The 14,919-nt window shown below is 45.4% G+C and overlaps 1 protein-coding gene across 1 annotated transcript in view; it reads left to right on the top strand.

Annotated features, from left to right (window-relative positions):
• The window catches only part of LOC138950206 (uncharacterized), a 596,636-nt gene extending 582,043 nt beyond the window's left edge, over positions 1–14,593 (top strand). The window contains exons 7-11 of the mRNA XM_070321954.1: positions 3,116–3,775; positions 4,702–4,886; positions 5,421–5,927; positions 6,718–7,082; positions 12,532–14,593. Coding sequence (XP_070178055.1) covers positions 3,116–3,775; positions 4,702–4,886; positions 5,421–5,927; positions 6,718–7,082; positions 12,532–12,965 — 2,151 coding nt within the window. The 3' untranslated portion in view covers positions 12,966–14,593. The remainder of the gene's footprint in view (positions 1–3,115; positions 3,776–4,701; positions 4,887–5,420; positions 5,928–6,717; positions 7,083–12,531) is intronic.
• The last annotated feature ends 326 nt before the right edge of the window (positions 14,594–14,919 follow it).

Here is a 14,919-nt window from a genome sequence, read left to right as displayed (position 1 = left end):
TGATGATGAGAGGGATGGGGGTAGTGGTGTGAGACGGAGGAGGAACACACAGCTGTGATGATGAGAAGGATGGGGGTAGTGGTGTGAGACGGAGAGTAAAACACAGCTGTGATGATGAGACGGATGGGGTAGTGGTGTGAGACGGAGGAGTAAACCACAGCTGTGATGATGAGAGGGAGGGGGGTAGGGGTGTGAGACGGAAGAGTAAAACACACCTGTGATGATGAGAGGGATGGGGTGGTGGTGTGAGACGGAGGAGTAAAACACAGCTGTGATGATGAGAGGGATGGGGGTAGTGGTGTGAGATGGAGGAGTAAAACACAGCTGAGATGATGAGAGGGATGGGGTAGTGGTGTGAGACTGAGGAGTAAAGCACAGCTGTGATGATGAGAGGGATGGGGGTAGTGGTGTCAGACGGAGGAGTAAAACACAGCTGTGATGATAAGAGGGATGGGGTAGTGGTGTGAGACGGAGGGGGAACACACAGCTGTGATGATGAGAGTGATGGGGTAGTGGTGTGAGACGGAGGAGAAAAACACAGCTGTGATGATGAGAAGGATGGGGTAGTGGTGTGAGACGGAGGAGTAAAACACAGCTGTGATGATGAGAGGGATGGGGTAGTGGTGTGAGACGGAGGGGTAAAACACAGCTGTAATGATGAGAGGGATGGGATAGTGGTGTGAGACAGAGGAGTAAAACACAGCTGTGATGATGAGAGGGATAAAGTAGTAGTGTGAGACGTAGGAGGAAAGCACAGCTGTGATGATGAGAGGGATAGGGTAATGGTGTGAGACGAAGGAGGAACACATAGCTGTTAAAATTAGAGGGATGGGGTAGGGGTGTGAGACGAAGGAGTAAAACACACCTGTAATGATGAGAGGGATGGGGGTAGTGGTGTGAGACGGAGGAGTAAAACACACCTGTGATGATGAGAGGGATGGGGTAGTGGTGTGAGACCGAGAGTAAAACACAGCTGTGATGATGAGAGGGATGGGGTAGTGGTGTGAGTTGGAGAGTAAAACACACCTGTGATGATGAGAGGGATGGGGTAGTGGTGTGAGACGGAGGAGTACAACACACCTGGGATGATGAGAGGGATGGGGTAGTGGTGTGAGACGGAGAGTAAAACACAGCTGTGATGATGAAAGGGATGGGGTAGTGGTGTGCGAAACACAGCTGTAATGATGAGACAGATGGGGTAGGGGTGTGAGACGGAGGAGTAAAACATAGCTGTAATGATGAGACGGTTGGGGTAGTGGTGTGAGACGGAGGAGGAAAACACAGCTGTGATGATGAGACGGATGGGGTAGTGGTGTTGGACGGAGGAGTAAAACACAGTTGTGATGATGAGATGGATGGGGTAGGGATGTGAGACGGAGGAGTAAAACACAGCTGTGATGTTGAGAGGGATGGGGTAGTGGTGTGAGACGGAGGAGTAAAACACACCTGTAATTATTAGAGTAATGGGATAGTGGTGTGATACGGAGACTAAAACACACCTGTGATGATGAGAGGGATGGGGTAGTGGTGTGAGACTGAGAGTAAAACACAGCTGTAATGATGAGAGGGAAGGGATAGTGGTGTGCGAAACACAGCTGTAATGATGAGACAGATGGGGTAGGGGTGTGAGACGGAGGAGTAAAACATAGCTGTAATGATGAGACGGTTGGGGTAGTGGTGTGAGACGGAGGAGGAAAACACAGCTGTGATGATGAGACGGATGGGGTAGTGGTGTTGGACGGAGGAGTAAAACACAGTTGTGATGATGAGATGGATGGGGTAGGGATGTGAGACGGAGGAGTAAAACACAGCTGTGATGTTCAGAGGGATGGAGTAGTGGTGTGAGACGGAGGAGTAAAACACAGCTGTGATGATGAGACGGATGGGGTAGTGGTGTAAGACGGAGGAGTAAAACACAGCTGTAATGATGAGACGGTTGGGGTAGTGGTGTGAGACGGAGGAGGAAAACACAGCTGTGATGACGAGACGGATGTGGTAGTGGTGTTGGACGGAGGAGTAAAACACAGTTGTGATGATGAGATGGATGGGGTAGGGGTGTGAGACGGTGGAGTAAAACACAGCTGTGATGATGAGAGGGATGGGCCGGGGTAGTGGTGTGAGACGGAGGAGGAAAACACAGCTATGATGATGAGAGGGATGGGGTAATGGTGTGAGACGGAGGAGTAAAACACAGGTGTGATGATGAGACGGATGGGGTAGTGGTGTGAGATTGAGGAGTAAAACACAGCTGTAATAATGAGACGGATCGGGTAGTGGTGTGAGACGGAGGCGGAAAACACAGCTGTAATGATGAGAGGGATGGGGTAGTTGTGAGACGGAGGAGTAAAACACAGCTGTGATGAAGAGAGGCGGGATGGGGTAGTGGTGTGAGACGGAAGAGTAAAACACAGCTGTGATGATGAGATGGATTGGGGTAGTTTTGTGAGACGCAGGAGTAAAACACAGCTGTAACGATGAGAGGGATGGGGTAGTTGTGAGACGGAGGAGTAAAACACAGCTGTGATTATTTGAGGAATAGGGGTAGTGGTGTGAAACGGAGGAGTAAAACACAGCTGTGATGATGAGAGGGATGGGGGTAGTGGTGTGAGACGGAGAAGTAAAACACAGATGTGATTATGAGAGGAATGGGGGTAGGGTGTGAGACGGAGAAGTAAAACACAGCTGTAAGGATGAGAGGGATGGGGGTAGTGGTGTGAGACGGAGGAGTAAAACACAGCTGTGATGATGAGAGGGATGGGGGTAGGGGTGTGAGACGGAGGAGTAATACACAGCTGTGATGGTGAGAGGGATCGGGGTAGGGGTGTGAGTTGGGTAGGGAGGAGGAAAACACAGCTGTGATGGTGAGAGGGAGGGGGTATGGGTGTGGGTTGGGTAGGGAGGAGGAAACAGCTGTGATGGTGAGAGGGAGGGGTGAGGGCGGGGGTGAAATAATACACAGCTGTAGGAATAGCGTTCCCCAGAGAGTCCTTAGTATTATCAACACTGCTGGCGAACACGTGTGCTGCTCTCGATAGAGTTTTGTTATTCAAAAGACCTTGAATAGGTTCAAACATTATTTTGAGAAGACAGTACATCGTCAGGTCTTTGATTCCAGAGGGAGTTTCTGAACGCCTGGTTCCCTAACCTGCACAGGGACGTCTATATGATCCCCCCGCACCATGTAGACACGGTGCACGTCACAAAACAACACACCCAGGGAGGTGACTTGATCGACGTGCTGAAAACTCAACAACAAATCGACAGTGATAGCACTAAGCGTACAGAGGTCAGTGACGTCGTACACATAGACAGAGCGCTGAAGAAAGTCCACTGCTGCATGAATAAGATCAAGGACAAAGCAGAGAGTCAGAAAGAAGTTTTAATAATAATGACTCAAGGCAAATGTGGCCTTTACGGCGCTGGTTCCCGAAGCCTCTACACTGGGGCAGCCGCCAGGAGCTTGAACAGCGACGAGACAGAACCTTTAGTTCTGCAAGAAGACTTAGTTCTGGAGGAAGACTTTGTTGATCTGCTGGTCATTGATCGTAACCGGGGAGTAATGATGGGGGCAATCATACGTCAGACAGAAGAGGACCCTCATGCAGTTCAAGAAGAATTGCGGAAGGCAGCTGATTACCTGCAGCAAGCTGGAGATGTCGTGAAGCGTTGTGTTCTGGGTGACTTGGACCTACCCCAGCCTGCAATCCACCAGGCCATTCTCCTGCCTCACACGACCAGACGCTGCCTAGTGGAGGCGCTGCAAAACATGGACGATGTAAGTATGCAATACCCCCCCCCTCCTCTACAAACGCACACATACACACACGCACGCACGCCAGCACGCACACACACAACTACACAGCCACACACAAACACACACACACACACACACATACACACATACACACACACACACACACACACACACAAACAAACACACCCACACACACACACACAGCTACACAGCCACACACAAACACACGCGCCCACACACACACACAGCTACACAGCCACACACAAACACACGCGCCCACACACACACACACAACTACACAGCCACACACAAACACACGCGCCCACACGCACACACACAACTACACAGCCACACACAAACACACACACCCACACACACACACACACACACACACACACACACACACACACACAGTGACACACAAACTCACACATAAAGAGAGAGAGAGAGAGAGAGAGAGAGAGAGAGAGAGAGAGAGAGAGAGAGAGAGAGAGAGAGAGAGAGAGAGAGAGAGAGAGAGAGAGAGAGAGAGAGAGAGAGAGAGAACGTGCTTATGATGTTTTAAGAACACAGAGAGAGAGGGGAAAGAGGAGATAACAATGTCCCCAGCAACAGATACTGAGTTTCTCTTTTCCACGCGCACTTTGTTTACCTTGTTGACGAGAACAACACTTTCGGAACACTGAGGTAGTTTCGTTGACGTCAATTTGCGGTACATTTGAAAACGACGTCATTTGAGTTTAAGCGAGTCGCTCAAAACGGGCAGACAGCTTTCTATTACATGCGGAAACACTGTGGCGCTTTTGTCCAGAAAAACTCTTCTTTTAGGCCCAGAAGTCAGATGATTCCGTATGTAAGTATAGTTAACTGTCATATTATGCAGCGCGTGTTAAATCGTTCTTTGTTATATCCTCCATGTATTTGCAGTCCGTGTGTGTTGACCTCAGTTGCAGAAGTTGGAGCAGTGTCTGGGCGTGAAGGCAGGGCAAAGGGTCGACAAGTGGTGTCTCTGTCATGATGATATGACAGACGACACCAGACGAGACACCTGGTGGGACACCTGCTGGAAGGGGGAAAAGGCAGGGGACCCCGCAATGAAGGGAGGTTCCACGTATGAAAAGCTTGTGGCAAGGTAGAGTCATTTTATCGGTAAAGTAACCACACACAGAGAAACACAAACGCATGAATACACAGGTGCATACATTATTAGTGAGTCTGTCTGTCTGTCTGTCTGTCTGTCTGTCTGTCTGTCTGTCTGTCTGTCTGTCTGTCTGTCTGTCTGTCTGTCTGTCTGTCTGTATGTCTGTATGTATGTCAGTCTCGCTCTATCTATGTCCCTCTGTCTCTGTTTCTCTCTCTCTGTCTATGTTTCTTTCTCGCTCTCTCTCTCTCTCTCTCTCTCTCTCTCTCTCTCTCTCTCTGTCTCTCTGTCTCTGTTTCTCTCTCTCTGTTTCTCTCTCACTCTCTCTCTCTCTTGTATATTTATGTATGTGACGTTTTGTGTGCTAGCATGCCTTTTTTCAGGCCTCTTTATGTCTTTTTCTTTCCCCAGTTCGTTGTGTGTGTGTGTGTGTGTGTGTGTGTGTGTGTGTGTGTGTGTGTGTGTGTGTGTGTGTGTGTGTGTGTGTTCACAAGCTTACATAAAGTGTGATATTTATCAATGCAGGTTCGCCGTACCACTGGCAACGGTACAGGTGTACCTTAGCCGCAAGCCGCGACTACAGCTGTGGACCCAGGGCCATTTTGTTCAGGCTGTCGGGGAAGAACATGGCAGACCCATGTCTTGCCTTGCTCTTTTCCCGGAACAGTTTGAAGTCCTGGAGCACACGCCAAACAACGACGACGACGACATTAGGGTCTTCAGGGGCGCGCCCGGGGTAGGGAAATCGATCATTTTAATTCTAAGGGGTTCCTACTGGATGAGGAAGTATCGCCGCACCATCTTTGTTCTTCAGACGAGTGACGATGGTACAGCTGCCGCCTACCTGGTTAGACATCAGTTGAGCAAAACCGTCGGACAGGGCGCCGGCAGCGTGCAGCTCGTCAACATGGCGGGGGTACAGGACTGTTGGACAGAGGGAGGCGAGGAGAAAGTGCAGGCCTGGGTGGAGGAGCTGTGTCAACACGCACAGACCGAGGGGCGCGTGCACATCCTGGCCGATGAGGCCGACGGGTAAGAATGACGCCGTACACTGAATCTAACACTGCCTCCTGTCACTCTTGCGTTGGTCGGTGTTGTCGTGTTCGGTAGAAGATAATCTGATCATTCCGAAAACGTGTTTTTTCACCTTCCTTATATGCTAACTGTCAATAAATGATATAGAGTTTGTGCATAAATAATGGTTCTTAATTATTCCCGTGTAATCAATACGTTACGACAGTTTATTGGATATAGAATGTGCAGTCAACGACTGTCACTGTGTCGGGTACTGATCAGTGATGTCAACAATCTTTCCCATCAGGCGCCACCCTTTGTTTGTCTGCCATGCTGAACAGATCGCTAAATATGTTGCCTGGAGTCTGATGACAGGTAAATCACATTTACCTTACTCTGTTTACGTCGTGTGAGTTTTTACGTCACTCCGTTTACGTCCTATGCTCTATTACGTCATTTTATATCTGTGTCTCTGCACTTTTGGTTTTATTTGGTTTCATGGAGAACACACGCCAGAGAATGGAGAGATACAGGCAGCACGATTTACCGTGTGACTTCCTTCTGCAGGGTTACTTCATCAAATCAGTATTCGTAATTTACAGGTGAACACACTGACACACCTGTCTGTTCTGTTACAGTGACGTCATGGCAGAGATCTACAGGTCGTTGAAACAACGGGGTATTGTATACACACTGACACACACCTGTCTGTTCTGTTACAGTGACGTACGTCATCACAGAGATCTACAGGGCGTTCAAACAACGGGGTATTGTATACACACTGACACACCTGTCTGTTCTGTTACAGTGACGTCATCACAGTGATCTACAAGGCGTTGAAACAACGGCACATAACGGTCAGCCTGTGGGCGGCCGGCGTGTTGCTTGAACTACCTGCCGACATGGAGCGTTATGTGCACCACCTGACGCAGCCCCTGAGGTCGCCACCCAGTGTGGTGAGAGAGGTGGAGCAGGCTCATGATATGAAGGGAGGAAGGGTCCCGGCATACACCGCGCCGCCTGTCGCCCCGCCCTCTGACGGGCCCCCCGTGATGAGAGTTGATCATCTCTACAGCTGGAAGGGTGACAGACAGGGACATGAGGATGTCTATCCATGGCGGTGTGAGAGATGCGGGCAGCTGGTGGCCGACTTACTCATCACGCTGCGTGTCGGTCAGTACACCTCTGTTTGTCTGTCTATCTGTCTGTTTGTCTGTCTGTCTGTTTGTCTGTCTGTCTGTCTGTCTGCCTGTCCTGTCTGTCTGTCTGTCTGTCTGTCTGTCTGTCTGTCTGTCTGTCTGCCTGTCTGTCTGTCTGCCTGTCTGCCTCTCTGTCTGTCTGTCTGCCTGTCTGTCTGTCTGTCTGTCTGTCTGTCTTCATATTTGTCTACGTATCAGTTAGTCCAGGCATCTTAGCCACTTTAGTGAAGGGAACGTTGAAGTGACAATGACTAGGTTTAAAATGTCCCTTATCAGAAAGTTCAACCTCAGTCCTTTGATGTTTATTAAACACATTTTCATATAAAGTTGGCGCTTCATATGGAAAAGTGGCTTTGAAATTGACCCTAATCCTTCTTTGGGCTCTGTAAATGTCGTTTGGGGCTATGGTTGTAAAACGGTATCTACTGGTCACCCCAATGTATAAACTGAAAACTCTTTCTGCACCAGAACACGCAGAAAGGATTGTATCTGCCTGATGTCTGATGCTTTTCAAAATCCCCAACCACTAACACCTTCAAAACGGACATTAACTGACACTGTTGTTTTTCCCTATATAATCCTTACTATTTTTCCGAGACGTCGTCGTGTTGTGTATTTAGCTTGCCACAACCTCATACATGGTCCTAAAAGTTAAAGTTGAAGAAAATACTAAAGATAAATGAACAAGCTGACGCAGTGTCATTCGCACCGTGAATCCCCCCATGGGAACATACTAAAGTCTGGTTCCAAATAGGCTCAATTTCCTTCTATTTCTTTGTATTTCTGCCTCGTAGGGGTAGGGGTGTTCAAACCAAAGGCACCTTTAAACCAAAATTCAAATCACACATCTTACAATACTAAGACACTCAGCAGTGAAAGGGTGTCTGCTGGTAAAAAATTCCAAACAATCCTAAAAGTACTTCACTACTAAACGTGCTTTTAAAAAGAGCCGTTATTTTTCCCTCTATAATCAGTATTGTGTTTTCTGCGAACATGTAGTCTATTTAGATGGTTGTCATGTGCACATGAGTTGCTAAAGCGTTTTCAGTTGGGCATATGTCGAAAAGCAAAGAATTAGCCCTTTGAAAACCATCAGAACTGTCACACAAAAATAACATTTACCTATCTCACCAACTGACCAAACATAGGGCTTTTCCTTATGTATTATGTATTGTCGTGTTTTTTGTAGCATACTTGTGAAAACAGCCACCACTGTTGTAAATGATACTTTAAAGAGCATTATTTCATTTTTACAGTTGAAGGACAACCTGGACTGCCGTATATTACAGCTGTTTTACAATCAGCCAAAATTTTCTTAACAAACGTATGTTAAGAACAACTCCCATAGTGAAATTGAAGGAAAACAAAGTGAAAATCCCCCTGCCATAGAGGAGCTAAAGAATCAACAATAAACGACTGCATGGATAGCTTGATGCACGAATGCATTGCGGACATGTTTGTCTCCAACCAAGAGAAAGTTCCAAAAAATCCCTTTTGTGCTTCTTATTATACAGTGACGTCAAAGACAGCCTTTTCTGCTGTTCATACATTCAGGGGTTATGGTTACACTAAACGACGTAGTTGTAGCCATACTGCCATCCAGATTTATTTTTTCCTTGCGAGCAGTCACAGGGTGTTTGTGCTGTCAGACGACCCTGCCCAAGTCTGTTAAGGGACCGTTATAGAACGCGTCTTTTTGATTTTTTGGCACAGTTGGAAACGGTTGATTTTTATCCCTACCATTGTTTCCAAACATTATATAGGAATGTTTTGTGAACAACGGATAATAGCCGCTACTCGCATGTGTAGCAAAAGTGAGCGTACATACTCACCCTGGTCGTCCAGCCGTTGTCCGTTGCCCGTCTTTATCTGTCTGTACTGAACATTACCTTTGGATATTTCTCCAACGCTATGAAGTGAAGAAACACCAAATGTTGCAAAATGTTGTATGACCCCAAGAGCTCAAAAAAGATACTTGAGAACCTTGACCTTACCATAAGGTCAAGGTCACAGGAAGAATTAATGTGGTCTAAAAACTGCAAAATTTCACATTGTGCCAGTTTTCTGGAAAACAAATTAAAAACAGCGGGCTTAGTTTTGTATGGTATACAAGAAAAAGAAAGCCTTATCTTCTGATACCATTTTGGTTGACCTCGCTTCAATGTCAAGGTCAGAGGAGCCCTTCAAAGTTGAATTGTAGACATATTTTGATGTGAGCTTGCCCCTTTAACTTTACTATGGACGATATCTCTTACAAACTTAAACACTGAGTGGGGCGTTTGTTAGAATTTCATAGTGAGCCACATCTGGTCACATATCGTTAGGGTCAAGGTCACATTGACCCCTATGAAAAATGTGAGCAAGCCGGGTAAAGAAATCCATGTGTCTTGGTAAAAAATCTTAACAAAGCAAAGCCCATGCGACTCGCATGCTTGACCTTTGTCTTAAAGTGACCTTGACCTTCAGGTGACCTTGAAGGTGAAGGTCTAACAACTGAAGCTGGCAAGGACATTGTACACTATTAGAACTGGTTTACAGATTTTTCCTACCAAATTACACATGACCTTTGGCCAAGGTCAAGATCATCAAAGGTCACACATCACAAGGCTATCAATTCAAGACATAGGAAGCATAAACATACTTATTGGCACTTTCTACAAAGAGACATTGTCACTTTTAGTGATTCAATTGCCCGTTTCAGTCACATTTCATAAGGGGCAAAGTGACCTTGACCTTGATGATATGTGACTAAATGTGGCTCAATATCAGTATATAACATGTGCCCCACACAATTATGAAGTTTGAAAGATTTTTTTCATAGTTCAGGGTCAAGGTCACTTCAAAACATGTATACAATTCAACTTTGAAGGACTCCTGTGACCTTGACATTGAAGCGAGGTCAACCAAAATGGTATCAGAAGATAAGGCTTTCTTTTTCTTGTATACCATACAAAACTAAGCCCGCTGTTTTTAATTTGTTTTCCAGAAAACTGGCACAATGTGAAATTTTGCAGTTTTTAGACCACATTCATTCTCCCTGTGACCTTGACCTTAAGGTAAGGTCAAGGTTCTCAAGTATCTTTTTTGAGCTCTTGGAGTCATACAACATTTTGCAACATTTGGTGTTTCTTCACTTCATAGCGTTCGAGAAAAATCCAAAGGTAATGATTTGTACAGACAGATGAAGACGGGCAACGGACAACGGCTGTACGACCAGGGTGAGTATGTACGCTCACTTTTGCTACACATGCGAGTAGCGGCTATTATCCGTTGTTCACAAAACATTCCTATATAATGTTTGGAAACAATGCTAGGGATAAAAATCAACCGTTTCCAAATGTGCTAAAAAATCAAAAAGACGCGTTCTATAACGGTCAAACGGTCCCTTAACAGACTTGGGCGGGGTCGTCTGACGGTTGGCAGACAGCACAAACACCCTGTGACTGCTCGCAAGGAAAAAATAAATCTGGATGGCAGTATGGCTACAACTACGTCGTTTAGTGTAACCATAACCCCTGAATGTATGAACAGCAGAAAAGGCTGTCTTTGACGTCACTGTATAATAAGAAGCACAAAAGGGATTTTTTGGAACTTTCTCTTGGTTGGAGACAAACATGTCCGCAATGCATTCGTGCATCAAGCTATCCATGCAGTCGTTTATTGTTGATTCTTTAGCTCCTCTATGGCAGGGGGATTTTCACTTTGTTTTCCTTCAATTTCACTATGGGAGTTGTTCTTAACATACGTTTGTTAAGAAAATTTTGGCTGATTGTAAAACAGCTGTAATATACGGCAGTCCAGGTTGTCCTTCAACTGTAAAAATGAAATAATGCTCTTTAAAGTATCATTTACAACAGTGGTGGCTGTTTTCACAAGTATGCTACAAAAAACACGACAATACATAATACATAAGGAAAAGCCCTATGTTTGGTCAGTTGGTGAGATAGGTAAATGTTATTTTTGTGTGACAGTTCTGATGGTTTTCAAAGGGCTAATTCTTTGCTTTTCGACATATGCCCAACTGAAAACGCTTTAGCAACTCATGTGCACATGACAACTATCTAAATAGACTACATGTTCGCAGAAAACACAATACTGATTATAGAGGGAAAAATAACGGCTCTTTTTAAAAGCACGTTTAGTAGTGAAGTACTTTTAGGATTGTTTGGAATTTTTTACCAGCAGACACCCTTTCACTGCTGAGTGTCTTAGTATTGTAAGATGTGTGATTTGAATTTTGGTTTAAAGGTGCCTTTGGTTTGAACACCCCTACCCCTACGAGGCAGAAATACAAAGAAATAGAAGGAAATTGAGCCTATTTGGAACCAGACTTTAGTATGTTCCCATGGGGGGATTCACGGTGCGAATGACACTGCGTCAGCTTGTTCATTTATCTTTAGTATTTTCTTCAACTTTAACTTTTAGGACCATGTATGAGGTTGTGGCAAGCTAAATACACAACACGACGACGTCTCGGAAAAATAGTAAGGATTATATAGGGAAAAACAACAGTGTCAGTTAATGTCCGTTTTGAAGGTGTTAGTGGTTGGGGATTTTGAAAAGCATCAGACATCAGGCAGATACAATCCTTTCTGCGTGTTCTGGTGCAGAAAGAGTTTTCAGTTTATACATTGGGGTGACCAGTAGATACCGTTTTACAACCATAGCCCCAAACGACATTTACAGAGCCCAAAGAAGGATTAGGGTCAATTTCAAAGCCACTTTTCCATATGAAGCGCCAACTTTATATGAAAATGTGTTTAATAAACATCAAAGGACTGAGGTTGAACTTTCTGATAAGGGACATTTTAAACCTAGTCATTGTCACTTCAACGTTGTTCTCTTATTTGCGTGGACTATGTCTCTGTCTCTCTGAGAAAACAAGACGTGTGATTCAGGTGATTGTGCAACATTTTGATGACGTCATTTTATTGATACAATGAGCGAAATGAATGAAGATAATTACGTCATCTTTCTGTGACCTCGTTAAGAAATAACGTCACCAGTCTGCCAGAGTGAGGTGTTTGACACTGAATAAAACATTTTTTGTGTGTGTACAATTTGCAGGTGGTTGTCGCGCTGCTGGTGTAGATGTCGTCCCTGTTCACGGGTCGCTGACGCCGGTGATGGCGTGGGAGTCAGACATGGGTCGTCGTTGATGTTTGTTTTGTGGTTGTTGCTGCTGCTGGTGGTGTCGTCGTCGTTGTTGTTGCCGCTGCTGGTGGAGAAGTTGTCGTTGATGTTGTTGCCAGAGATGTCATCGTTGTCGTCGTCGTTGTTGTTGCTGATTGTGTTGTCGTCGTTGTCGTTGTTGCTGGGGATGATGGCGTTGTCTTCATCATCGTTGTTGTTGTCGTTGCAGTTGGCGATGATGTATTTCACACCATGACGATGTGGTGTTGACGGTGTGTGTGATGTTTCAGGTTGCCATGACCACGCTCCCCACGGGCAGGGCGGCCTCACCTTCAATGACGTCTTTGTGCTGGGTCTCATGAACTGTGACACAGACACAACGGATGATGACCGCAACTCACCAGCACCCTTCATCCGGGGCCTTGAGTCACGCGGCGTCCCCACCCGTAAGGTGGCTCATAACGACACAGCGGCCGTTAGACAACTGGCGGAAATGACGTCTGCTTCCACAGGTGAAGAGAGAGCGGCAGGTAGGGGTCGAGACGAGGCGGTGACGGTGGCCCATGAGAACACAGTGTGGGGCTTGGAGAGACCCGTCGTCGTCTACCTGGAGGATGGTGGTGGTGTGTATGCTGACCTTACCGGCCGCCTGAGATCCATGTCGCGGTCCACGGCCCAGGTGATCTGGGTGAAGTATGTTGAGACATATAGACAGCAACACTGAGTGACACCCACATCTCGTCACCGCCACCACCAACACCTGTCTCTCCTTTACCTCCCGGCGACCTCCAACAACAACAACAACAACAACAACAACAACATCAACATCAACATCTACAACATCTACGACAACAAGTAAAACAGCAACAGACTTATTTGCTTCTTGACTTAAGACAGAACAGTACCTGCCGTCACCCCCTGTCGCTCTCTGACAACGACGACGACAACATCCTCATCGCCTCCACCACCATCACCGCCCACACCGACTCCAACAACAACACAACTAACTACAACAAAGACTACAACAACTAAAAGCAAAATGTTTTATTGAGTCTATTCAACTAGAACTTAGCACAACAGCCCTATGAACCTGCCGCTCTCTGACAACGACGACAACATCATCATCGTCACCTCCACCACGACATCATCCACCGACATCATCACCACCGACAAAACACCTTGCGTGAAATTTCGTCTTTATAAAACACAGGGAAAATTCATTTAGAACATTGGTTTTCCTTCAAAGTCAAGAGATTGATGACGTCAAAACTGAACAAGGTCATCAACAAATGACGTCACAACCTACCATTTCCTTGTTGAGTGGAGAATCTGTGTGTATGGAAAGGGGCGCAAACCTGTTTACCTGAGAGAGAGAGAGAGAGAGAGAGAGAGAGAGAGAGAGAGAGAGAGAGAGAGAGAGAGAGAGAGAGAGAGAGAATACAATATTTAAGAGCTTTATTATAATATAAGCATTTGCTGCTTTTTGAACAACAAAACAAACGATGTAACGGTAACAATTAATGCATAGTGTCACAATCATTTGCAATTAAAAACAAGTCGCGTAAGGCGAAAATACAATATTAAGTCAAGTAGCTGTCGAACTCACATAATGAAACTGAACGCAATGCCATTTTTCAGCAAGAATATACTCGTAGCATCGTCAGTCCACCGCTCATGGCAAAGGCAGTGAAATTGACAAGAAGAGCGGGGTAGTAGTTGCGCTAAGAAGGATAGCACGCTTTTCTGTACCTCTCTTTGTTTTAACTTTCTGAGCGTGTTTTTAATCCAAACATATCATATCTATATGTTTTTGGAATCAGGAACCGACAAGGAATAAGATGAAAGTGTTTTTAAATTGATTTGGACAATTTAATTTTGATAATAATTTATATATATATTTAATTTTCAGAGCTTGTTTTTAATCCAAATATAACATATTTATATGTTTTTGGAATCAGCAAATGATGAAAAATAAGATAAACGTAAATTTGGATCGTTTTATAAATTTTTATTTTTTTTTACAATTTTCAGATTTTTAATGACCAAAGTCATTAATTAATTTTTAAGCCACCAAGCTGAAATGCAATACCGAAGTCCGGGTTTTGTCGAAGAATACTTGACCAAAATTTCAACCAATTTGGTTGAAAAATAAGGGCGTGACAGTGCCGCCTCAACTTTCACGAAAAGCCGGATATGACGTCATCAAAGACATTTATCAAAAAAATGAAAAAAAACGTTCGGGTATTTCATACCCAGGAACTCTCATGTCAAATTTCATAAAGATCGGTCCAGTAGTTTAGTCTGAATCGCTCTACACACACACACACACACACACACACACACACACACACACACACACACACACACACACACACACACACACACAGACACACACACGCACATACACCACGACCCTCGTTTCGATTCCCCCTCGATGTTAAAATATTTAGTCAAAACTTGACTAAATATAAAACAAGTCGCGTAAGGCGAAAATACAATATTTAGTCAAGTAGCTGTCGAACTCACAGAATGAAACTGAACGCAACGCAACGCAGCAAGACCGTATACTCGTAGCATCGTCACTCCACCGCCCGTGGCAAAGGCAGTGCCCGTGGAATTGACAAGAAGAGCGGGGTATTCGTTGCGCTGAGAAGGATAGCACGCTTTTCTGTACCTCT

This window comes from Littorina saxatilis, linkage group LG16 (assembly GCF_037325665.1).
Source record: "Littorina saxatilis isolate snail1 linkage group LG16, US_GU_Lsax_2.0, whole genome shotgun sequence".
In the NCBI taxonomy this organism is placed as follows: Eukaryota; Metazoa; Mollusca; class Gastropoda; order Littorinimorpha; family Littorinidae; genus Littorina; species Littorina saxatilis.
The sequence above is the reverse complement of the archived record's forward strand: the minus strand, read 5'-3'. Positions and strand labels throughout refer to the sequence as shown.